The 21,257-nt window shown below is 43.6% G+C and overlaps 1 protein-coding gene across 7 annotated transcripts in view; it reads left to right on the top strand.

Moving 5' to 3' along the window:
* The window catches only part of SPATA13 (spermatogenesis associated 13), a 99,182-nt gene extending 78,020 nt beyond the window's left edge, over window positions 1-21,162 (top strand). For all 7 annotated transcript variants that reach the window (XM_079973362.1, XM_079973359.1, XM_079973360.1 and 4 more), the window contains 9 exons: window positions 8,088-8,224; window positions 8,525-8,704; window positions 11,305-11,490; window positions 12,129-12,308; window positions 13,671-13,903; window positions 16,733-16,862; window positions 17,785-18,157; window positions 20,315-20,389; window positions 20,761-21,162. In XM_079973362.1, the coding sequence (XP_079829488.1) occupies window positions 8,088-8,224; window positions 8,525-8,704; window positions 11,305-11,490; window positions 12,129-12,308; window positions 13,671-13,903; window positions 16,733-16,862; window positions 17,785-18,157; window positions 20,315-20,389; window positions 20,761-20,942 (1,676 nt within the window). In that variant the 3' untranslated portion in view covers window positions 20,943-21,162. The remainder of the gene's footprint in view (window positions 1-8,087; window positions 8,225-8,524; window positions 8,705-11,304; window positions 11,491-12,128; window positions 12,309-13,670; window positions 13,904-16,732; window positions 16,863-17,784; window positions 18,158-20,314; window positions 20,390-20,760) is intronic.
* The last annotated feature ends 95 nt before the right edge of the window (window positions 21,163-21,257 follow it).

Below are 21,257 nucleotides of genomic sequence, written 5' to 3'. Positions count from 1 at the left end.
GGCCTCCAGGGTCTGGGTCTTTTGAGCTGGTCAATAGTGTAAGGATGTGGGGGCTGGAAATGTCTCAGCTAAATAACTGAGCTGCATTGTCTCTGAAAAAGAAACAAGACCAGAGTTTTGCCAGTCATAGAAATGCGTCAGGCTGGTGTTGAATGCGCTTTATGGATGAATGAGTGGAACGCTCTTTCAATACCAGATATTACCGTATATACTCGAATATAAGCCGACTTTTTCAGCATATTTTTTATGCTGAAAAAACCTGCCTCAGCTTATACTTGAGTGAGGTGGGTGGCTGCGGTGGGGTGAGTGGCGAGAAAGGAGCCCTTTCTCGCCGCTCGTCCCTCTGCCGCTACCCGCATCTCGCAAGGGCAGGCACAGGAGCCGCAGCTGGGAGAAGTGCTGCTCTGCACTGTGCCTCTCCCAGCCAGGCTCCTATGCCTGCTCTTGCGAGCAGCAGAGGCGGCGGTGGAGGGACGAGTGGCTGCTCCTTCCTCCTCCACCGCCTTTGCCACTGTCGGCGGCAGTGGAGGAGGAACGAGCAGCCCAAAAGGAGCCCTTTCAGGCTGCTCCTTCCTCCACCTTTGCCCCTGTCGGCGGCGGAGGAGGAGCGAGCAACCCGAAAGCAGCCCTTTGGGGCTGCTTGTTCTTTCCCCTCCGCTGCTGCCACCCCCAGGTTTGTGGTGTGGTGAACCGGCTTATACTCGAGTCAATAAGTTTCCCCAATTTTTTGTCCTAAAATTATGTGCCTCGGCTTATATTCGGGTCGGCTTATACTCAAGTATATACAGTATTTATTTTTTAATAAAAGGTAAAGGTAAAGGTACCCCTGCCCATACGGGCCAGTCTTGACAGACTCTGGGGTTGTGCGCCCATCTCACTTAAGAGGCCAGGGGCCAGCGCTGTCCGGAGACACTTCCGGGTCACGTGGCCAGCGTGACATCGCTGCTCTGGCGAGCCAGAGTCGCACACGGAAACGCCGTTTACCTTCCCGCTGGTAAGCGGTCCCTATTTATCTACTTGCACCCGGAGGTGCTTTCGAACTGCTAGGTTGGCAGGCGCTGGGACCGAGCAGCGGGAGCGCACCCCGCTGCAGGGATTCGAACCGCCGACCTTTCGATCGGCAAGTCCTAGGCGCTGAGGCTTTAACCCACAGCGCCACGGATCGGCTTATACTCAAGTATATACGGTATTTATTTTTTAATAGGCAATCCCAAATGCAGAAAGATAAAAAGGGCAAGCCACACTTATTAGGAATATAGGAAGCTGCCTTATACTGAGTCAGACCATTGGTCCATCTAGCTCAGTATTGTCTGCACTGACTGGCAGCAGCCCTCCAGAATTTCAAACAGGAGTCTCTCCCAGCCCCCTGGAGATTGGACCTGGGCCCCTCTGCATGCAAAGCAGATGCTCTACTACTGATCTAGGACTCTTCTTCGTTTTAAATGCTTTTTATTGGATTTTAATATATAGTCACAAACATCAAATTCTTTTAAACACATTACAGAGATTATGTGCTCAGACATAACTTATTCATATCTGTGCCTATAACAAAAACAGACTAAGAAAATAGTACAGTAATAGTTGGAGAAAGTAGCAACAAATGCACCATCATCTATAAATCATACAACTGACCGTTACATAAACAGAGAATTTATATGTGTACCAGTGCACTATTATAAAACCGTCAGCTTTAACTAAGTTCCCTTATTGCGTTAGGGAAGGGATCAGCAAGACTATATACAAGTCTTATTGTATTAACGAAATCCATTTATATGCAGGAGGTTGGGTTTGACCATGTTCTGTCTTGTTTACATGCATAATAAAGTTAAGCCACACTGAGATGAACTTGTTCTTTTAACTCTGACCTCAAGAAACCCATAATATATACATTAATTTCTCTAAAAAGCTGTTTCTTAAAATCTTATTGTACCAATATATGATATCTGCACCAGCATGGTCCCTCCAGAAACAGGTGATGATGATAATAATAATAATAATAATAATAATAATAATAATAATAATAAGCCACTCTGGGCAGCTCCCAACAGAATATTATTATTAATAATAAAAGCAAGAGATCAAACATTAAAAACTTCCCTAAACAGGGCTGCCTTCAGATGTCTTCTAAAAGTTCATGTCAGCATCCTCAAACATGCTCAAAAGGGCACGTTGGGGGGAGGGTGCATCATGGTTGCCTGTAATTGCATTGATTTCTTGGGAAACAGGACGAACTATGGCTCTTCTTCATTCTGAGGTTTTTATGCCGGATGGGCAAAGTACAAGCACTGGAAAGATGCAAGATACCCTGCATGTTGCACTGGTGTTGCTATTCTCCATGCTGAGAGGAACAGCTCTTTACAGAAATGTGTCACATTCTGATGCATTGAGTTCTGCTTGACTCAGCTGTGTGAAAGCTGACATTTCAGCTCTGGGGCTGGTATAGAGTCCTATCTCTCTCCCCACCACTCCATCTCTTGTATGCCACAGAACAGCTACGCTGTAGCTAAGGCGTAAGTCAACAGGATGCAGAAATAGTTCCTGTGCTTGCTGGTGTATGCAGATGTAACATTTTCGAAGTGGCTGAGGTGGTTTTGTTACAGCCCTACTTGTCCACAGCATATGCACGTTTCCCACCTGCCCTGCTGAAGTCTGTGCTTAAATTGGTTTCGTAGGCTTTTGGCACCCCTCAAGCTGGAACTGAGAAGAACCAGCAAGGCTCATTTAGCAGTTCGGTTCTTGCGGTTGCTTCTTGGAGCCGTACAACTCTCTTTACCCCACCCCTCTCCCAACAGCAGTTATGTAACTGATTTAAGGGGGAAGGTTTTTTAATAAGATGAATGATGAACATTATCTGAAGTAAGCCAAGGTGGAAAGAGGCCTACTCCTTGTAGTGCCTTGCCTTCGGAGTCTCTCCCTAAGGGTGCTTGCCTGGTGCTTACTTAAATGATTTTGGTGCAAACAGTTTCCGCCCAACATTTTAAACTCCCTTGATGCTGTTATTCAGCTCTTGAATTTTTCTTAGCTCCAACTATATTATATGCTGCTGTGTTAGCTGCTACTTTATATGCTCCCATTCTGTGCTGTTTAATTGTTCTTTTTCTGACATTTCCATCGAGCTGTCTATTGTAGTGTGGCTTATTAGGCGCCTTCATTGTACTGTTTTGGACAACTACTAAAAGTTTAAGCTAGCCTATTCAGACATGTCATTAAGTATATTTAACTGTTGATTGTGTTACAGATAGGTAGCCGTGTTGGTCTGCCATAGTCAAAACAAAATAAAAAAAATTCCTTCCAGTAGCACCTTAAAGACCAACTAAGTTAGTTCTTGGTATGAGCTTTCGTGTGCACACTGAAGTGTATCTGAAGAAGTGTGCATGCACACGAAAGCTCATACCAAGAACTAACTTAGTTGGTCTTTAAGGTGCTACTGGAAGGAATTTTTTTATGTTGATTGTGTGTGTGTGTGTGTGTGTGTGTGTGTGTGTGTGTGTGTGTGAATGAATGACTGCTCTTTTAAATATATGTTTTTATCACTATCTTTAATGAATATTTTATACTATTTTATCTAAACAGCATAGGTTTTTTTTAAAAAAGTGGTATATACATCTTGTTAAATAAAGATAAATAAAATGACCTGACTACACTATTATCAGAGAATCTGTCTATAATCTGGGTGGGTGGAAGAGGCCTTTGCTGGTACAAAAGCTGCCTCCCTATTGGTGTATCTCTCTTTTGTGGGGTAGCTATGCTTGCAGCATCCGGTCTTAGCTCATGTTGGATTATAGCTCTAGCTCCCGGGCCTGGCTCTGACTAGACCTACCTGGAGACTAACCAGGAGACCTACTCGGGAGGTGCCTTCTCCTTGGTACATTTCTAGCTGCTGTACTTAGGCCACGATATAAGGAAGCAACCTCAAATATTAAAACAGTGGATCAGAAAAGGGAGCAGGAGAGTAAGCAGAAAATGGTTGAGAACAAAGCTCAGAGGAAAGGCCTTTAAAAATTGGAGAGGGTTTGGCCTGTGGGGTCAGCTGATAGTATTCAGGCCGGCTGGCACTGCAGATTTGATGACACCCTTGACCCACAGCACTCAGCTTGTCAGGCATCCCAAGGAAGCAAGAGGAAAGGGAGCCTGGTTCTTGATGGCCAGTCTTGAGAGAGAGCATGCAAACAGAGTAAGCACAGTGCCATATAACCACCTACAGGGAGTACCTGCGAATTTAGCATTTGCCATTTACATTCTGACATAATGTTCTGGCTGCACGATTTGCACCAAGTGATGCATTTTATTTTATTTATTTTTACATGTAGTGGGGGGGGAGAGAGAAGACTCCAGCAATTTGCAAAGGAACCTTGGAGTTAAAAAAACAAATGAAACAGCAGGAGGGATAGATTTGAATGCACAGCAGAAGCCTAATTGAGAATAACAAGAATAAATCTGCACTATAGGCACTTAAGTCCTGAGCTGGCTGTGCATGCAGTATGTGCATGAGAGCTGTGTGTCCGCTGGGGCAGGTGTTTCTTTTTTATAACTTCCTCCCTAAGGGTACCCCATGATGCCAACAAACTCACAGCTACACTGAACAGGGAGTGAGCTGTCAGTTTCCAAGTAGCTCTCTGTTCTGAACTGCAGAAACAGAAGCTCAAAGCGATGAATAAGCTGTTTCTGCATTTCCAGTCGATTGCAGCCTCTCCCTGGTCCTCAGTGATTTTTTTTTTTAAAGGATAAGCCTTACATATTAAAAACCAAGCTGTGCATTGTGTATGGTCTTTTTTTTTTTTTTTTTTTTTTGGATGGCAGGATGGTAGCCAGAGAGGAAATGGCCCGGTTTTGGAGCCTGGAAAGCCTTCAGATAGGTATGTTTGAGTAGGAGATAAGCTCCATTTATTTTCTATGGCATTTTATGTTTTAAACTGTTATAATCATGGGGCTTGACTTGATTTTAAAATAATGCTTATACTAGCAAGACTAGCAGTTGGACCAGCACAGGAAGAATAAGATTAAGTACTACATTGACTTTTGGATTTTTGACATTCCATTAGAGAGATAAGAATTGCTCATTCATGTCTGCATTGCTTACTTCAGGCAGTAAACAATAGAGAAATGGCTACAAAGAACAAGAGATGAAAAACTAGCTATACAGAATCCAAGCTTACATATTGCAAAGGAAGACTCAACTCCCCATTGGTTGTTTTTAATAGGTGCTTCCTTTTAAAATATCTGCATATAAGTATTCACAATTTACTGTGGCTTTAAAAAATTAAGAGTGGGGGATGAAGCTTTCCAAATGCAGCCTTAGGCTGTGTGTTCTTTACAGATATTTATGAGAGTGGTTTTGTAAAAACATTGTAAAAATTGCATTGTAAAAATGTGCATTCTTGTATAAGTTGTTCAACCTTCATTTATGTTTGCAATACTGTATTTTGGGAATATTTCCTAAAAGGGAAATTTAGCAATACTGTTATGATATAGTTGGAGATTTAGATAGTGCATTTTAAATAAAGTTTGAAATTAAGAAATAGTGTTGATCAGAATAGACAGACTTGCCTTCATAAGCAATGAGGTCTAGAAGGTAAATCAGCTCACTGTTTAATCTGAAAAATTAGGTCTCCCTTTTTTAAAAAAAGGCAAAGCCTTGAAAAAGTTTGAATTTGTCAAGTTCTAAAACCAGAACGTGGATAATATCGGTGCATAGAACACCCTTTTTTCTAATGCTGTGTCATCATGAGAACCTAGTAGCCAACTTTATGGCATACCTATATAACTGCCACTCTAACATAGTCAGAGTACTAAGCTCTTCTTTGGTTTGGTGTGGTTTTGCCTCTACACCAGACTTTGCCAGCCTCCAGATGTTGTGGACTACAACTCCCATTAGCCCCAGAACAGCCAGTGGTCAGGGACAGTGGAAGTTGTAGTCCAAGCATATGGAGGACACTGCTTGGTAAAGGCTGTTCTTAGACTATTGAGTCTGAGAGCCAGTAACCATATAGTTATAGAAAGGCAGGTAATACAGGCCTGGCTCTCAGGCCCTCTGCTCCTGGCCTTAGCTTTCCTTGAAGTCCAGCTACCTGTGCTTCTTGTGGTACATGATCTAGCAAGTCAGATTGTACTCAGTCATTACACAGTTGTCTGCTAGGATTTGCACAATTGCATGCTAGTAGAAGGCAAGAACTCTTCTTATTGGGATTACCAAAATCCTATATACAGTGGTACCTCAGGTTACAAACACTTTGGGTTACGTATTTTCAGGTTGCAGTCCGCGGGAAACCCGGAAGTACCGGAAAGGGTTACCTCCGGGTTTCGCTGCTTGCGCATGCTCAGAAGCACTATATCACACTTTGTGCATGCGCAGAAGCACCAAATTGAATCACACGCGTGCGCAGACATGGTGCTGCAGGTTACGAATGCTGCAGGTTGTGCACGTGCCTCCATCACGGATTACGTCTGCAACCCAAGATTCCACTGTAGTATGATAATGTGATTTTAAAAGTCACATTCCTCCATCCCTTGAGGAAAAGAGTAAGAGTTCTCTGAGCTACTTGCAGTCACCCATATCCATATCTCTGCTTGGTACGTCTATGTATTTCTACAGTTTGGTTAACCACCACCCTTTCCCAGCTGGAAGCCTTTACAGTGCTTACACCTCTGTACAGCTCTGTTGGTCCTGCAAAAGCAAGTGTGGTGTAGTGGTTAGAGTGTTGAACTAGGACCTGGGAGGACAGGGTTTAATTCCCCATTTAGCCACGGAGCTCAGCGTTGACCTTGGGCAGTTATAAGTCTCTCAGCCTAACCTACATCACAATGTTGTTGTGAGGAAAAAATAGGGACGGGGAGAACCAAGTTATCACCACCTTAAGCTCCTTGGAGGAGGTGGGATATAAATATAATAATAAATGAAAATAAACAAGTTCTACCTTCTATACCACAGCACTATGGCAATGGTCTGGTTCGAAGCATATTATCTTCCCGACTTCCTGCATGGGCAGGTGTCTGTCACTAATTACCCTGGAAGGGTGTTAGTTTTGAGGTTTCATTAGTGTTGGCTTCTTCATATAATGCCATGGCTGCTTTTGATAATGGATTGTTTTAGCTGTAGTTGGCTTATAGGTGGAATACATATATATTTCATTATTTTTCTTGAATGGTTTTCATTGATAACAAAGGTAAATATAAGAACTTTGTTTTCAGAGTCCTATCTACAGGTCAATTACATTTGATGCCAGACATTGCATTTGATAAAACATAGGCTATAATGGTTTTCACCCATTCTAAATGTTCCATGCTGTGTTGGGTAGAAAAGTCATCCACAAAAGCTTTAAAAACACAAATTAAACAGAGACCCACTTCTGTTTAGGAGGGAAAAAATTGTGGGTTTTTTAATTTGTCAGTCTGCATGATATAAAGAGATCCAGCCCAGTTGCCATTTCTGAGTGGTACAAAAATGACGTGATAGACAGAGCAGGTAAAATTCTGGACTGTTCCACACTTTAGCTAGGGGCAATTCCACCAGCTTGTCCTACATAGTAACGTAGAACACATTATCCAAGTGTAGGTAGGTAAAATAGCACCATCCACACACAAAGAGAGAGGTATTAGCAGGCTTCCCAAGGTTTGCAGAAGTACAAAAATATTTAGGTTTCTGGGGGAGAACATGACCCTAAGTCAGGGGGAAGGGGGCTTCAGAAACAGCACAATGAGGACTAAGTATGCCCAGTAGCCATGGGATTTTGACCAGCTGTTTGGAGAGAGGACTGGAAAACGGACAGGGAAGTGGAATGGAATGGAATGGAGTATCATGACAGAAGGCATGGCTTGCTGGAACACTAAACAAGGAGCACTCCAGACTTTCAACTGCAAGCCTCATTGGCTCTGTATAATACGTGGATTTTCTCTTACCGTATGTTCAGATTTTTCTCTGCTCTAACATTTCCCTTCAGACAGATACTTTATGGTTTATTCAAGTGGATGTGAGAAGTTGTAAATCAGGTTCCATGTCTTTTTATTAGTATGAATGTTTTTAATTTAAAAAGTCACAGAGATGGGCTTTGACTGTACATAATTTATCAATATTTCACTGTCCCTGCCAGGTGCTACTGATGGAGGTACTGAATCTTCTGCCTTAGTGGATGATAATGGTAGCGAGGAGGATTACAGCTATGAGGACCTCTGCCAAGCCAGCCCTAGGTACTTGCAGCCCGGAGGGGAGCAGCTAGCCATTAATGAGGTAAATGAGGCGATGACTTTGGTGCACGATTTCCCCCCGAAGGTCCACTGTTTTGAGTTTCTTGGACAAAGAATCAGATCTGTGGGCCCATAATCAGCTCCTCTTCTTTTTGGAGAACTTCCAAATTACAAATTGTACCATTTTGACCATCTCCATGGATAATACCTAGAAGCTTCAGAAAAGTGGCTTGATATCTCTGTTGCTGCAGGTGCTTCTTGCATCTACACATAGTTACTTAAAGCATTTGTCTTTGGCCATCCCTACAGAAACCTTGCCCTTCACAAAACATTTCTGTTTCAGCTGATAAGCGATGGGAGCATGGTCTATGCAGAGGCACTCTGGGATCACGTGACCATGGACGACCAGGAATTGGCCTTCAAAGCCGGGGACGTCATCCAAGTTCTTGAGGCTTCCAACAAGGATTGGTGGTGGGGCAGAAATGAGGAGAAGGAAGCCTGGTTTCCGGCAAGCTTCGTCAGGGTGAGTGAAGCGAGAACTCAAGTTATTTTATTTTCCTTCCGGAAACTACTGAACCACCTCTTTACGCAATATTGTGATCTTGGGCGGCTGATGCATTGCTCAAGTTTACTAGTACTTCCTTTCCCACTGCAACACATAGATTGCAGTGATTATTTTCAGTCCTAATTTTCCAGCTTCATCTACGTCAAACTGTTAGAATCACTGCTGTCCAGAATGTCCTCCTCCTCTCCTTCCTTTTTCTTGCAGGTTACAGTCATTGCTTTTGCTATACAAACCGCACTGTGACTACAGGGGGACCCAGCAGATGCATTATCTGAAGGGCTCATTTTTTACAGTAGGCTATCCTTTAGTTTAGGGATGCGGGTGGCGCTGTAGGTTAAACCACAGAGCCTAGGACTTGCCGATCAGATGGTCGGCGGTTCAAATCCCCGCTACAGGGTGAGCTCCCGTTGCTCGGTCCCTGCTCCTGCCAACCTAGCAGTTCAAAAGCACGACAAAGTTCAAGTAGATAAATAGGTACCACTCCAGTGAGAAGGTAAACGGCGTTTCCGTGTGCTGCTCTGGTTCGCCAGAAGGGGCTTAGTCATGCTGGCCACATGATCCGGAAGCTGTACGCCATCTCCCTCGGCCAATAAAGCGAGATGAGCGCTGCAACCCCAAAGTCGGCCATGACCGGACTTAATGTCAGGGGTCCCTTTACCTTTACCTATCCTTTAGTTGCCATTGTTGTTTGTACCCACAACCAAGTATTTTGTGGAGGAGAAGGAATCAACTCAGTGAATCCAGCAAAAGTTGGAGCAAGAAGTTCACATAGAGCATTTTATTTCTCTGTCCTTAAAAGCGATTATAAGAATATAGGAATCTGATTCCTGTTTTAAGAAGAGATTTATATTCCACTTTTCAGGTCATGTGTTCTTTGCTACAATGAAATGCAACATACATATTCAGTTTCAATTAAAAGTAAGGCCACCTGAGCCTCTAGAAACAGCATAGAATTAAGGATTACTCCTAAACAAGGTACTTGCTCTCTCAGGGGAAGTGTTACCCGGTCTAGAACAGGCCCAACGTCCCAGTTCCTGAATCCTAAGCACCATTGACCCACTGGACCTCTGTCTTGTCAGGATTTAGCTTAGTTCATTGGCCTTCATCCTGCCCATTGCTGCCTCCAGACCCTCATTCAGCACCTGAACTGCCTCTCATGATTCAGATGAACTGAGAGGGAGCTGAGTGTTATCCACACATTGATGACACTGTGCTCCAAATCCCCAGAAGGCAGCATGGGATCAGGCTTCATGTCTGGCATTGAGATGTGTGAGTCTGCATCGTACTTCTGTTTCTGTAACAATATAAATGGGTAAAAGAAGAAGAAAGGGTCATGAGTCAGTAGTTTCAGACTGGTATCGCCCTTCCTCCATGCGGCCTGTAAAAAACCTTTACTGAATTGCCCAATTTTTGCCAGTGTGAGAAACACACGCCAGGCTCTCTGCATTAACAACTATGCGGTTCAAATCCACAAAGTGTCACATGTTTGCACACACTGCAGTCTTGAGGTCCCCTGAGTACATCACCCTCTTCTTACAACAACTGCAGTAAGAGTTAACCATGTTTTCAATCAGACAAAGGCCGAAACAAACTCCTGTCTTCCCCCACAGCAATCTTTTGAAACGGGCAGCACAGTTTCTTCTGTGCCAGCTCAATACGCAGCCACTCAGCATTCCACGCTTCCTATTCTTGGGGCTATTTCTTTTTTAACTTAAGGCATAAATAATGTATCACTTTAAAAAGCCTATTGTAAAGACCAACAGAGTCGGTACAAAGGTTGAAAGGGCTTTCTATAAATGATAGGTTGATATTAATTGGAAATCGCTCTTTGGATCATTTGTTTGATACTGCCCATTCCCACGCAATCTCTTAATGCTCGTTTTTAGATGGCAGTGATATAAAACCTCTACCTATTTTTCCTCCTATTACATTGGAGAAAGTCCACAGTCCGATGCATTTGCTGTAAGAGGAGTGTGCTGCACCTAAAAGAAAGGACTTCCTTGTCCAGAGCTTACATCAGGGAGGGGGAACATGTGGCCCTCCAGATGTGGTAGGATTCCAACTCTCATCATCCCCAGCCAGCATGGCCAAGGATCAGGAACGTATAGTCCAGGAACATCTGGAGGGCCTCATTTCCGCCACTGGTTTAAATGATGAAATTCTTCTCAGGGAACCCTGTTCACTGTAATAATAACTACACCAAGCTGAGCAGAGCCAGGCTTGTAAACGGTAACTCGCCAAGTTAATCTGTGTTGCATAAGACTCTCTTCTAAGTTGGTTCTTAGGACTCGCTTGACTACATAATATGGGTAAGCTAAATGCTGAGAAATCCTAGTGGACTCTACCACTGAACTGTGGTCCCTCTCCAACTGTATGGAGCTTTGAGCCATACTAGGTAGCATAGGCACAAAGGATTATCTCCAGGGTTGTGCTAGGAGGGCTTGGTGCCCACCCCGCTCCACCGCATCTGTTCTGGAGGTCCCACAACCTTCTGGAGGGCTCTTCAACTCAGCTGTGCTTCCTCATCTCAGTTGATTTCTCCTTTCTTATGTTTCCAGCTGCGGGTCAACCAGGAAGAACTTGCAGAAAACGGTGGCAGCCTCCAAGACGAAGAACCCAATGCAGACCCTGTGAAGCACCGCCAAAAAATTGCTGAAAACAAGGATCAGATGAGAACAAACGTGATTCAGGAAATAATGAACACGGAGCGGATCTATATCAAACATCTCAAGGACATCTGTGAAGTAAGCTGCAAAATGCTGGAGAGGAGTTGCTTTGGGGGGGAGGAAACAGCTGTGTTTATTGGGGACCATAGCATGCTAGGCTCCTGGTCCATCTAGCTCAGTATTGTCTGTTCTGACTAGCAGCGGATATCCAGGGATTCAGGCAGGGAACTTTCCTAACCCTTTCTGCAAAGCAGACGCTCTACCTCTGGGCTATGGTGCCGAACTTTGTCTTCAGAAAACTTAAGGTGGGCATATGCTGCATTTCTTGGGTTGCTGCAGTACTTCACTTTCTTGGCCTGGGAAATTTTGTGCAGCTCCCTGGCAGCTGGGTGTTGTTAGTTGTTTAGCTGCTTTCTTGGGGCACTTGTTATTTGCTTTGGCTGAATGGCAAAATTATGACTTATCTATAGGATTTCTCTGTGAGCGGGTGCTCTGGTCTTACTGTCAGATTGGTTCTACTGTGTACAGGAATTCAGACCATGCAGCTTGGGTTTGGGTTATTGCTCCTCATGAATAAGGGTTGCAAGGGAGGGACAAGGAAGTCTTAAGATGAAGCTTTCCTTTGTTGACTACTGAGCTTGATTATTTGATGCAACATTTTATTTTCAATCTCTTCATCTTTGACAAACCAAAGAGTCCTGCTCTGTCATTTCCAGGGGTACATTCGGCAGTGTCGGAAACATACAGGAATGTTCACTGGGGCCCAGCTGAGCACCATATTTGGAAATATTGAAGACATTTACAAATTCCAAAGAAAGTTCTTGAAGGATCTAGAGAGGCAATACAACAAAGAAGAACCCCATTTGAGTGAAATAGGATCCTGCTTTCTTCAGCATGTAAGTTGGGTAATTCTACTGCATTAAGTTGATTAGCTAATGAATGTTATGCCAGAAATGCAGTCATGTGAGCCAGGGCAGCTAACAGTGTGATAACACTACAGAATTAAATGCTAGGATTATCCTTTAAGGCCCATAGATTGCATGCACCCTTAGCCCAATTATACATACAGATATGGGGGGTGTGGGGTAGGGTGGGGTGGGGGGAGAGATAGGGTAGCATAAGAGAGTGAGAGAACATATTGTACAAACCTGCAGTGTTGCAAACTCCATCCCCTTTATGCTTTGGTTATGCCTACCACTGACCCTGTATCAACTCTCCATCAGCTGCAGCATCACCTTCCATTCACTTCTCTCATTGTTCAGTTGCCCTTCATAGCAAAGATATAGAGAGATTCCCTGCCTCTACCATAAGGCAGACCCTCATTTTTACAATACCACCACCCAAACAGGTGTTATTGATTCCTTCACATATTGGTATACTGTCACAGATGTCAACATCACACATGATAGTTCTTTCTGGAACAGCTATGATAAGTCTCAAACTTAGTTTTCTGTTCCTATGTAAGATCTTTACAGAGGAAGGGGCTGTGATTGGAAAATGGTTGAGAACACCAAACGGATTAAGCTTTCAGCCTCCTATCACCTCAAATCAGTGATATGGAAATATGTTAAATTCTCAGCTCCTTTTGGGGTCTGGCCATTTTTTTTTTATTCCACCCCACTCCCACGTTCTCATATGAACCACCCCAGATGCCTGATGGCATTGGGAAATGTGTAGTGTGAAGCAGTGGTATGCAAGTGCACTCAGTGGCGTATTTGGGAGACACTGTTGCTGCAGAAATCTGAGAAATCTGCCACTGAGTCTGTCCTAAAGACCATGAGAATGGGCCCAGTCTTGTTCCTACATTCACTGAGAAATCTTTGTGATGGTTTAGGTCAGGCGTGTGGAACCACTTCTGTCTGGCAGGCTGGATCAAAAAGCGGCTACGCTTCTGCAGGCCAATCTTGACAGGTGACCAAGTCCACTCACCTGTCAATCACCTGCTGTCATGTGACATCAGTTGTATCTGGGCTTGCTTTCGGTGCTGTTTTTGAACAGCACTGAATGTAAATTATGTTGCAAAGGAACAACCGGGAGTGCCCTCCTAAGACATGGGCTCCCAATTGTTTCTTGGAAATAAGGTTTGCATTTGCAGCTGTTTAAATTCAGCACTTAAGACAAGCAACTCTGAGCAGTTTCAAGGCATATGGAAGGGAGCGATTGGAAAAGGGGATGGCTACAGGAGTGGGCGTGCCAATCCCTTCCTTGATATTTTAACCACAGTTTTGCTTTTATTTTCTTCCCCCACCCCATTTTAGCAAGAAGGCTTTGCTATCTACTCTGAGTACTGCAACAATCATCCCAGTGCCTGCATTGAGATGTCTAACCTGATGAAGCAGGGCAAGTACCGCCACTTCTTTGAGGCTTGTCGCCTGCTTCAGCAAATGATTGACATCGCCATTGATGGTTTCCTTCTCACGCCTGTTCAGAAAATCTGTAAATATCCCCTGCAGCTTGCAGAATTACTCAAGTACACCACTCAGGAACATAGGTAAGGCGAACATTATGTTTTTGCCAAGGGGACCTCCCCAAACTCACTTCCAAACTAACCTACAGCAACTACCGCCCTCTCATTCTGCTTTAGTTCATTCTCTTTAGCCTACAAAAGAGATTATTAAAAGGCTTTCACATAGATGGTGAACTAATTTTGAGGTGGTTGTTTTTGCTCCAGAGAGGAGGACCAAAACCAATGGGCTGAAATTACAAGAAGGATTTAGATGAGAGGTAGCAAATGAGATGTCCTCTAGATATTGTGGACTACAACTTCCATCAGCCCCAGGCAGCATATCCAGTAGTCAAGAATGATGAGAGTTGTAGCCTACAACATCTGGAAGGTGTACCACATTGGTGGTCCCTGCTTTAGGCTAAACTATGGAAGAACTAGTTCTGGCAACACAAGTTGTTCCAAGAGTAGAACAGACCGCCTTGCTGGGTGGTGGACTGTCCTTAATTAGATGTTTTAAAGCTACTTTGTTACTACCTTTAGTAATGTAGTAGTTGTATTTCCTTGGACTAAATAGATGAATTTTGAGGTTCCTTCCAGTTCTGTTATTCTATTTTCACAAACGCTAGTTCAGATTTGTATATCTTTTTCAAATATGAGCTCTCAGTGACATTGGAAGAAGGCAAATACTGCTTCTGCACTTGACGAGTGGACAGAAGTGGTTAAATTGTGTTGATGAGTAGCTTCAGCATATTAACTGGCCATGTCTACTTTATTCAACATAATTCCCTGACACAGCATCCTTCAGCCACAAATCACTTCAGTTTTTCTTAGCCCACATGAAGTCAATGGGATTGGCTATTTTTAAGTGCAAGTTTTCTGTTTTAAGTTGTTTATGACTCATAACCTTATCGGTTAGGATATGTTTTTTGCCCTGTATGTCTAGTACAAGTTCCCCTATTCTTAGTGTAGAATATATAAGTAGTCAAATAAAGAGGAACATGATTTTACAGAATTGCAAGGGGATAAGATTAAATGTAGTAGACAAACACTCATGTAGTTAATTATGGCCTTCAGTTATATATTTATGGCCAGTATCTGCATGCATTTCCTTTAGGGTAGGGTTTATTCGTCACTGTCTTGGGCAGGATTTTTGTCTGCTTTTAGTTTAACATTTTCACAATAAAAGTGCTTCTGTGAGCCTGGGTAATATGAGGACAGCTGAACCCTGTAAAAGCTTGCAGGGTTGTTGTGAGTTTAAAAGGCACTACATATATGGAGTGACAGTAGCTCAGTGGGGCTGCCAGTCAGAGTAGACAACACTGCACTGGATGTCCGAATAATAATCTGACCGAGCACATATTAGCTTTCTGAAACAAATCAGGGGAAAATGCAAGCTGTGCATTGTCTGTAGGCTGTTGTCTGGGCTTACAAACAATGATTGTAATGGTCATGTTGTGGTTTTCCCATCTCTGCACTGGGTGTGGGTGTAACTGAAATGTAAGTGCAGGACGACATTTGCTGAGGTGGTACAGTCCTCTCCCAGGAACCCAGGAGGCTGATTGTGTCCTTGAGAGATTCCGCATCTCTGTCTGTCTGCATATGGAAACCCAACATGACAGCAATAACTGCTTTTAGCACTTTCAAACTAATGATACCCTCTGTACATGCAGATATGATACAAGTCCAGTGAGAGGGCTGCACTGCCTCAGCTGTAAGAATGTGTATCACACAATTGATGTTGATGTGTGGTGGCCAGCAAGGGGAGATGGTCAGCAAAAACCTGCTCTGAAACCTAAAATTAACGTGGAGGGGTCTGGACACTGAGGCAATTAAGCATGTGATCCCATAAAGTTTTGGTTTATGTGCAATCAGTCCAGGAAGTCACACTGCTGATGCCACACACTCTTTCAGTAAAGTAATCCCTTTCATTAGCTCTATTTTTCCTCCCAGCCTGCTCCTGATTCAGCTGAACAGGACTGTTGTGGGGGCGGGAGCTCCTTTGTTGTCTGCTTCCATCCTCAACTTTCTCCTCCTTCTGCTTCTCCAGTATTTATTCATTAATGTCTTAGAAATCTCCATGAAAAGGGTGATCCTAGCATCATGAAGAAAATAGGCCAGGTCTCTCTCTCTAATGGAGTGGTTCATTTGCATACTCTCTGAATATATACAGTGTGTGTGTGTGTGTGTGTGTGTGTGTGTATATATATATATATATATATATAAGCTTTCGCCAGCCTGGTGCCCTCCCAATGCTTTGGACTACAGTTCCTGTTAACTCTAGTTGTTAATCCAAAGTATACCCCGCTCCTGCATGTCACCCCCCTACCATTCCCCACATGATTCTCTCTCTCTCTCTCTCTCTCTCTCTCTCTCTGTGTGTGTGTGTAAACTTTCATTTATCAGAAATGTTTTCAGACAGTTTCTTATGGCCTCAGCCTTTATATCACACAAAGCTTAAACCTAGGGTAATGATTGCATTATTAACTCAGAGGAGGGGTATGCTCAAGCCCAAAGGTTAACAGATGTTTTTATCCTCTTAACACTTAGAGAAATAGAGCGAGGGCACACATGGCATTTGAAATCCTGGTTTATCAGCAAACCTTGGTTAGCATAGCTACGCTTAAGGACCATGCCAGCATAAGCCTGTACTGTGGTTGGGAAAAGTCAGAAGTAAAATGATGCTATTTATACTGGGCTTGAATTCCATGCACCTTAATGCTCACTTTATCATGACATGAGTGCTGCTTTTCTGAATCGTACCCAAACCCTTGTGGCCTGGCGCTCTCGTTTCTGCTGGTGTCTAGCTGCATGGCTCTCACAAGCCGAGTTCAAAGAGGATAAAATGACTGACCCATGCCTGCCTTCATTTTGCAGCGACTATAATGATATAAAGGCAGCATATGAAGCCATGAAGAACGTAGCCTGCCTGATCAATGAACGCAAGCGAAGGCTAGAAAGCATAGACAAGATGGCCCGCTGGCAAGTGTCCATTGTCAACTGGGAGGTAAGGTTTTCATCTCAAAAGTCACAGACAGATCCAGTCTTGGGATTAGAATACATCCATTATAATCAATGGGACTTAAGACAGACTAACCTATTACCCACCAGATAATGTCGGATTTTTTTATGCTTGTTTCTTTAACAATTGGTCAAAAAGTGGTTTACGGCTCAAAACAGAACTAATAGGAACAAAAAGTATAACGGATAAACCCAGTTGGTCAATCAACACACTAAAACGAATCACAAACAGCAGCTTATGGATTCTCAAAGCAGCATCTCAGTGAACAGAACCGTCACACTCAAAAATGCCCAATGGTATAGAAAAGTTTTTCTATACCATTTCTTCAAAAGAGAGCAATTGATGGGGTCAAACTAGTCTCCAGGGAGAGGGCAATTCTACATCAATGGGGCAACTACTGAAAATACTTTGCTCCATAATTTTAGGTGTCAGTTATTTTGTAGTCATTGAATCCTATGCATGAAACTGAGAAGACATGAGTAAGACAGCCCCACCCAACCTGGAACTGAGTTTGCTTAAACCTAGTTATCAGGGAACATAGGCATGCTTAATTCTGTTGTGACCAAAGAGTCCAGAGATATCCATATGCAAAAAATGCCAATATATCTCCGTCCAGCAACTGTGATCCTCAGATGGAGCACTGCTGAAAAATATCACATACCCCAGCGATGTGCTTTAGAAACTGGGCTTTTTGTGTTGAAGCTCCAGCCACCTGGAATTAGTTACCAACTGAAATTAGACAAGCATGTAGCCTCTTGATATTTAGGTGGCTTTTGAGGACATTTTTAAGGCGGCTTTCCCTGAAGTGACCCAGACATATTATGGAATATTAATTGTAGCAATTGTTTTGTTGCTTTTAGTTTATTGAGTTCGTAACTTTTTGTTTGTTTGCTGCAAACGCTTTCAGGGGCAAGACATTTTAGGCAGAAGCTCAGAACTAATCCACTCAGGAGAGCTGACCAAAATCTCCAAGCAAGGCAAGAGCCAGCAAAGGACTTTCTTTCTCTTTGACCACCAGCTTGTGTTCTGTAAGAAAGATCTCTTGAGAAGGGACATGCTGTACTACAAAGGCCGGGTGGACATGGATGAGTTTGAAGTGCTGGACATTGAGGACGGTAGAGAAAAGGACTTCAATATCAATGTCAAAAATGCTTTCAAAATTGTAAATAGTGCCACAGAAGAAGTCCATCTATTTTGTGGGAAAAAGCCAGGGGACAAGAAGAGGTGGCTGGAGGCCTTTGCAAATGAGAGGAGGCGAGTGCAAGAAGACAAAGAAATGGGCAAGTATTGTCTTCTGTTGACTTCTCTTATTTCTGTGCTTTGTGGAAACCCTGGTTCAGGTGTATAAGCAAGTTTACTGATTAACAGTTACCACGAACTGAGCAGTGGGAAGCTGGCTTGGGGGAGTTAGGGGTGGGTGGGGATGGATTGATTGACGTACAGTATTTTTTACTCTCCCTGCACCATAAGGTCCGGTGTGAGTTACAACATTAAAACTGTTACAAGAATGAATAACATGGTTCTAAACAGAACAGTGTAAATTCAGCAAAAGAGGTGGGTCCCACAAAACCAACTGCCAGCCTCATAAATGGAATTTGCTGCAAAACAGAAGCTTTTGAGTTCTGGTGGGTCATCTCAACAAGCCAGCAGTGCCATTTAACAAACTCTGAAGTTGTAGACACAAACACAAAGCAGCACATGAATTAGCGACAACCTCACTAATAGGTGTTGCTTTCCAACAGTCATTCACATTTTCAGCCTCACTGATGGATGGTTTGCTGAAAAGTAGCACCTGCCCCTACAGTCATGGCTGCTTCTACAACATTCTCTGCCTGCAGCTGTCATTCACAATCCCACACCTTGTATAGGATTTTTGAGCACATGACACAGCCTTTAACCTGCCTCTCATTCATGGGGTTTGGATACGTCACCATACAGCAGGGAGGCTAAATAAAATATGGACTAAAACCTCATTCCCAACTGAAATCTTGGACTCCAAATGCTACTTTGGATGTTTCTGAGCACAATTCAAAGTGTTGGTGCTGACCTTTAAAGCCCTAAATGGCCTCAGTCCAGTATACCTGAAGGAGCGTCTCCACCCCCATTGTTCTACCCGGACACTGAGGTCCAGCGCCGAGGGCCTTCTGGCGGTTCCCTCACTGCGAGAAGCCAAGTTACAGGGAATCAGGCAGAGGGCCTTCTCGGTAGTGGCACCCGCCCTGTGGAATGCCCTCCCACCAGATGTCAAAGAGAAGAACAACTACCAGGCTTTTAGAAGACGTCTGAAGGCAGCCCTGTTTAGGGAAGTTTTTAATGTTTAACAGACCACTGTATTTTAATACTTTGTTGGAAGCCACCCAGAGTGCCTGGGGAGACCCAGCCAGATGGGCAGGGTATAAATAATAAATTATTATTATTATTATTATTTGCTCTCCCTCCCCCCACTACACCACCTTTTCCAGCTCTGCAATATTCCGAATATGGTTGAACGATAAATTTGTGTAACGGAATTATGATATCAGTAGTTTTATTTTAAATTGAGATACTTTTACAAGGTACAGTTTCTGTTATCCGGATAAGGTCCACATCCAACCTGCAGCTTACAAAGCTGACTGCAGTCTCAGGGAACTCACTTTGTCCAGAGCTTTTTGAAAGTCCAATACAATATAGTCCAATACAATATATCAGCTGGATCACCTTTATCTTATGCTTGTTAACACTCGTAAATAACTCTTAATAGGCTAATAAGAAAGGACTTTCCCTTACAGAAGCCATGCTGGTTCTGCTTCAACAAGGCTTACCCTTCTATATGCTTGGTTATTTTATTTCAACAATATTTCCCACCAGTTTTCCCAGGACAGACACTAAGCTAACTGGACTGTGATTTCCAGAATCCCCATCCTGCCATATCTCTTATTAAAAATTGGTGCTGGGAATTAAACCTTGCACCTCCTGAATATGAACAATGGAAGAGACCTTTTACTTACTCAGACAATTGGTCCAGCTAGCTCATTATTGTCTCAGGCTCTAAAATTCCTCTAAAGCCACCTTCTACTGTTCTACATCCAAACTGGTGCCACACAGATAATCGTTAGATTACAACTCCCATTGTCCTCAGTCAGCATGGCCAGCGGACAATGGGAATTGTAGCTTAACAACATCTTGGGATCCAAAGATCAGAAAGGTTGGCTCTCAGCTGACTGCCAGTGGCTCGCCCAGTTTTCAGGCAGGTATCTGTTCCAAACCCTCCTGGAGATGCCAGGGGTTGAACTTTGAATCTTCTTTATGCAGAGCATGTGCTGTACTGCTGAGGTTCTCCTTTGAAGGCACCATTAAACTGAACCGTTCCTGTGTGACATTCTAACCTGAAATTATTTTCCCTGCAGTCAAAAACCTGAGACGTGTTTAAAAGTACATGGCTTGTTTTTCCATTGTAGGAATGGAGATCTCAGAAAACCAAAAGAAACAAGCCATGCAAAATGCACGGAAGTCAAGACACGGAAAGATGAAAGGTGACTCTTTCGCTACCCCCACCCCGACCAAAGGCTAATTCACACAAGAAGCTTTTCTCCTTCTCGTGAGGAGTCCTGCCTGTCCTTGGGCATGGTGGGGAAGGTGGTAGCCCATGGACCAGACAATTATAGATCCAGGTGACAGCAGTTCCCATGCTTTCTGTGCCTGGAATCGCAATGCTGTCTGCTGGCTGTAACTGTGGCGTTTTGCATGTACCATTTATCTACCTGTGTGTACGATTGTGTGTATGACTGTGGACATTTGCAATAGCTTGGGTGCAGAAACAAACGTCTTTGTGCAAACTTTATACCACCCCAGTCTTTGTCCCCACAAAAGTCTCACCCCTGGTGTCAATACTTTCTTTCTACAGGTGTCGGATACAGTGGGTGCCCGATGCCGCCCCCTCACCAGAGTTTACATCCTATCCACCAGCGTCACATCACCGTGCCCACTAGCATCCCACAACAGCAGGTCTTTGCCCTGGCAGAACCGAAACGGAAGCCCTCTATTTTTTGGCACACTTTTAACAAGCTGACCCCATTCAAGAAATGAGTGGCTGGAAGATCCCTGGACTATAGAAGGTTACAAGGCGAAGGAAGAGCCACTTGCCGTCAAATTGGTTGGTCCAGCCGGAAAACCCTGGAGGGAAGGAGTCCTGATCTTCCTCTGCTTCAGTGAGAAGGACTTGCCGGCGGTTTAGTGGAGAAGGCTGTGGCTTGATGTGAAGCAAATGTTGACTTGTGTCAATAAACATTGCTGAATGAGAAACCCACCACTTGGTCGCAAGGGCAGAATTGCTGCTACTCTTGAACGGTGGTGCAGGGTTGTTGTACTTGCACCAAAGGAATGGTTTAAATATCTTAGGTA

Source organism: Podarcis cretensis (assembly GCF_951804945.1).
Source record: "Podarcis cretensis genome assembly, chromosome: 4".
NCBI lineage: Eukaryota > Metazoa > Chordata > Lepidosauria > Squamata > Lacertidae > Podarcis > Podarcis cretensis.
Note: the sequence above shows the minus strand (reverse complement) of the source record. Positions and strands in the feature narration are given on the sequence as shown.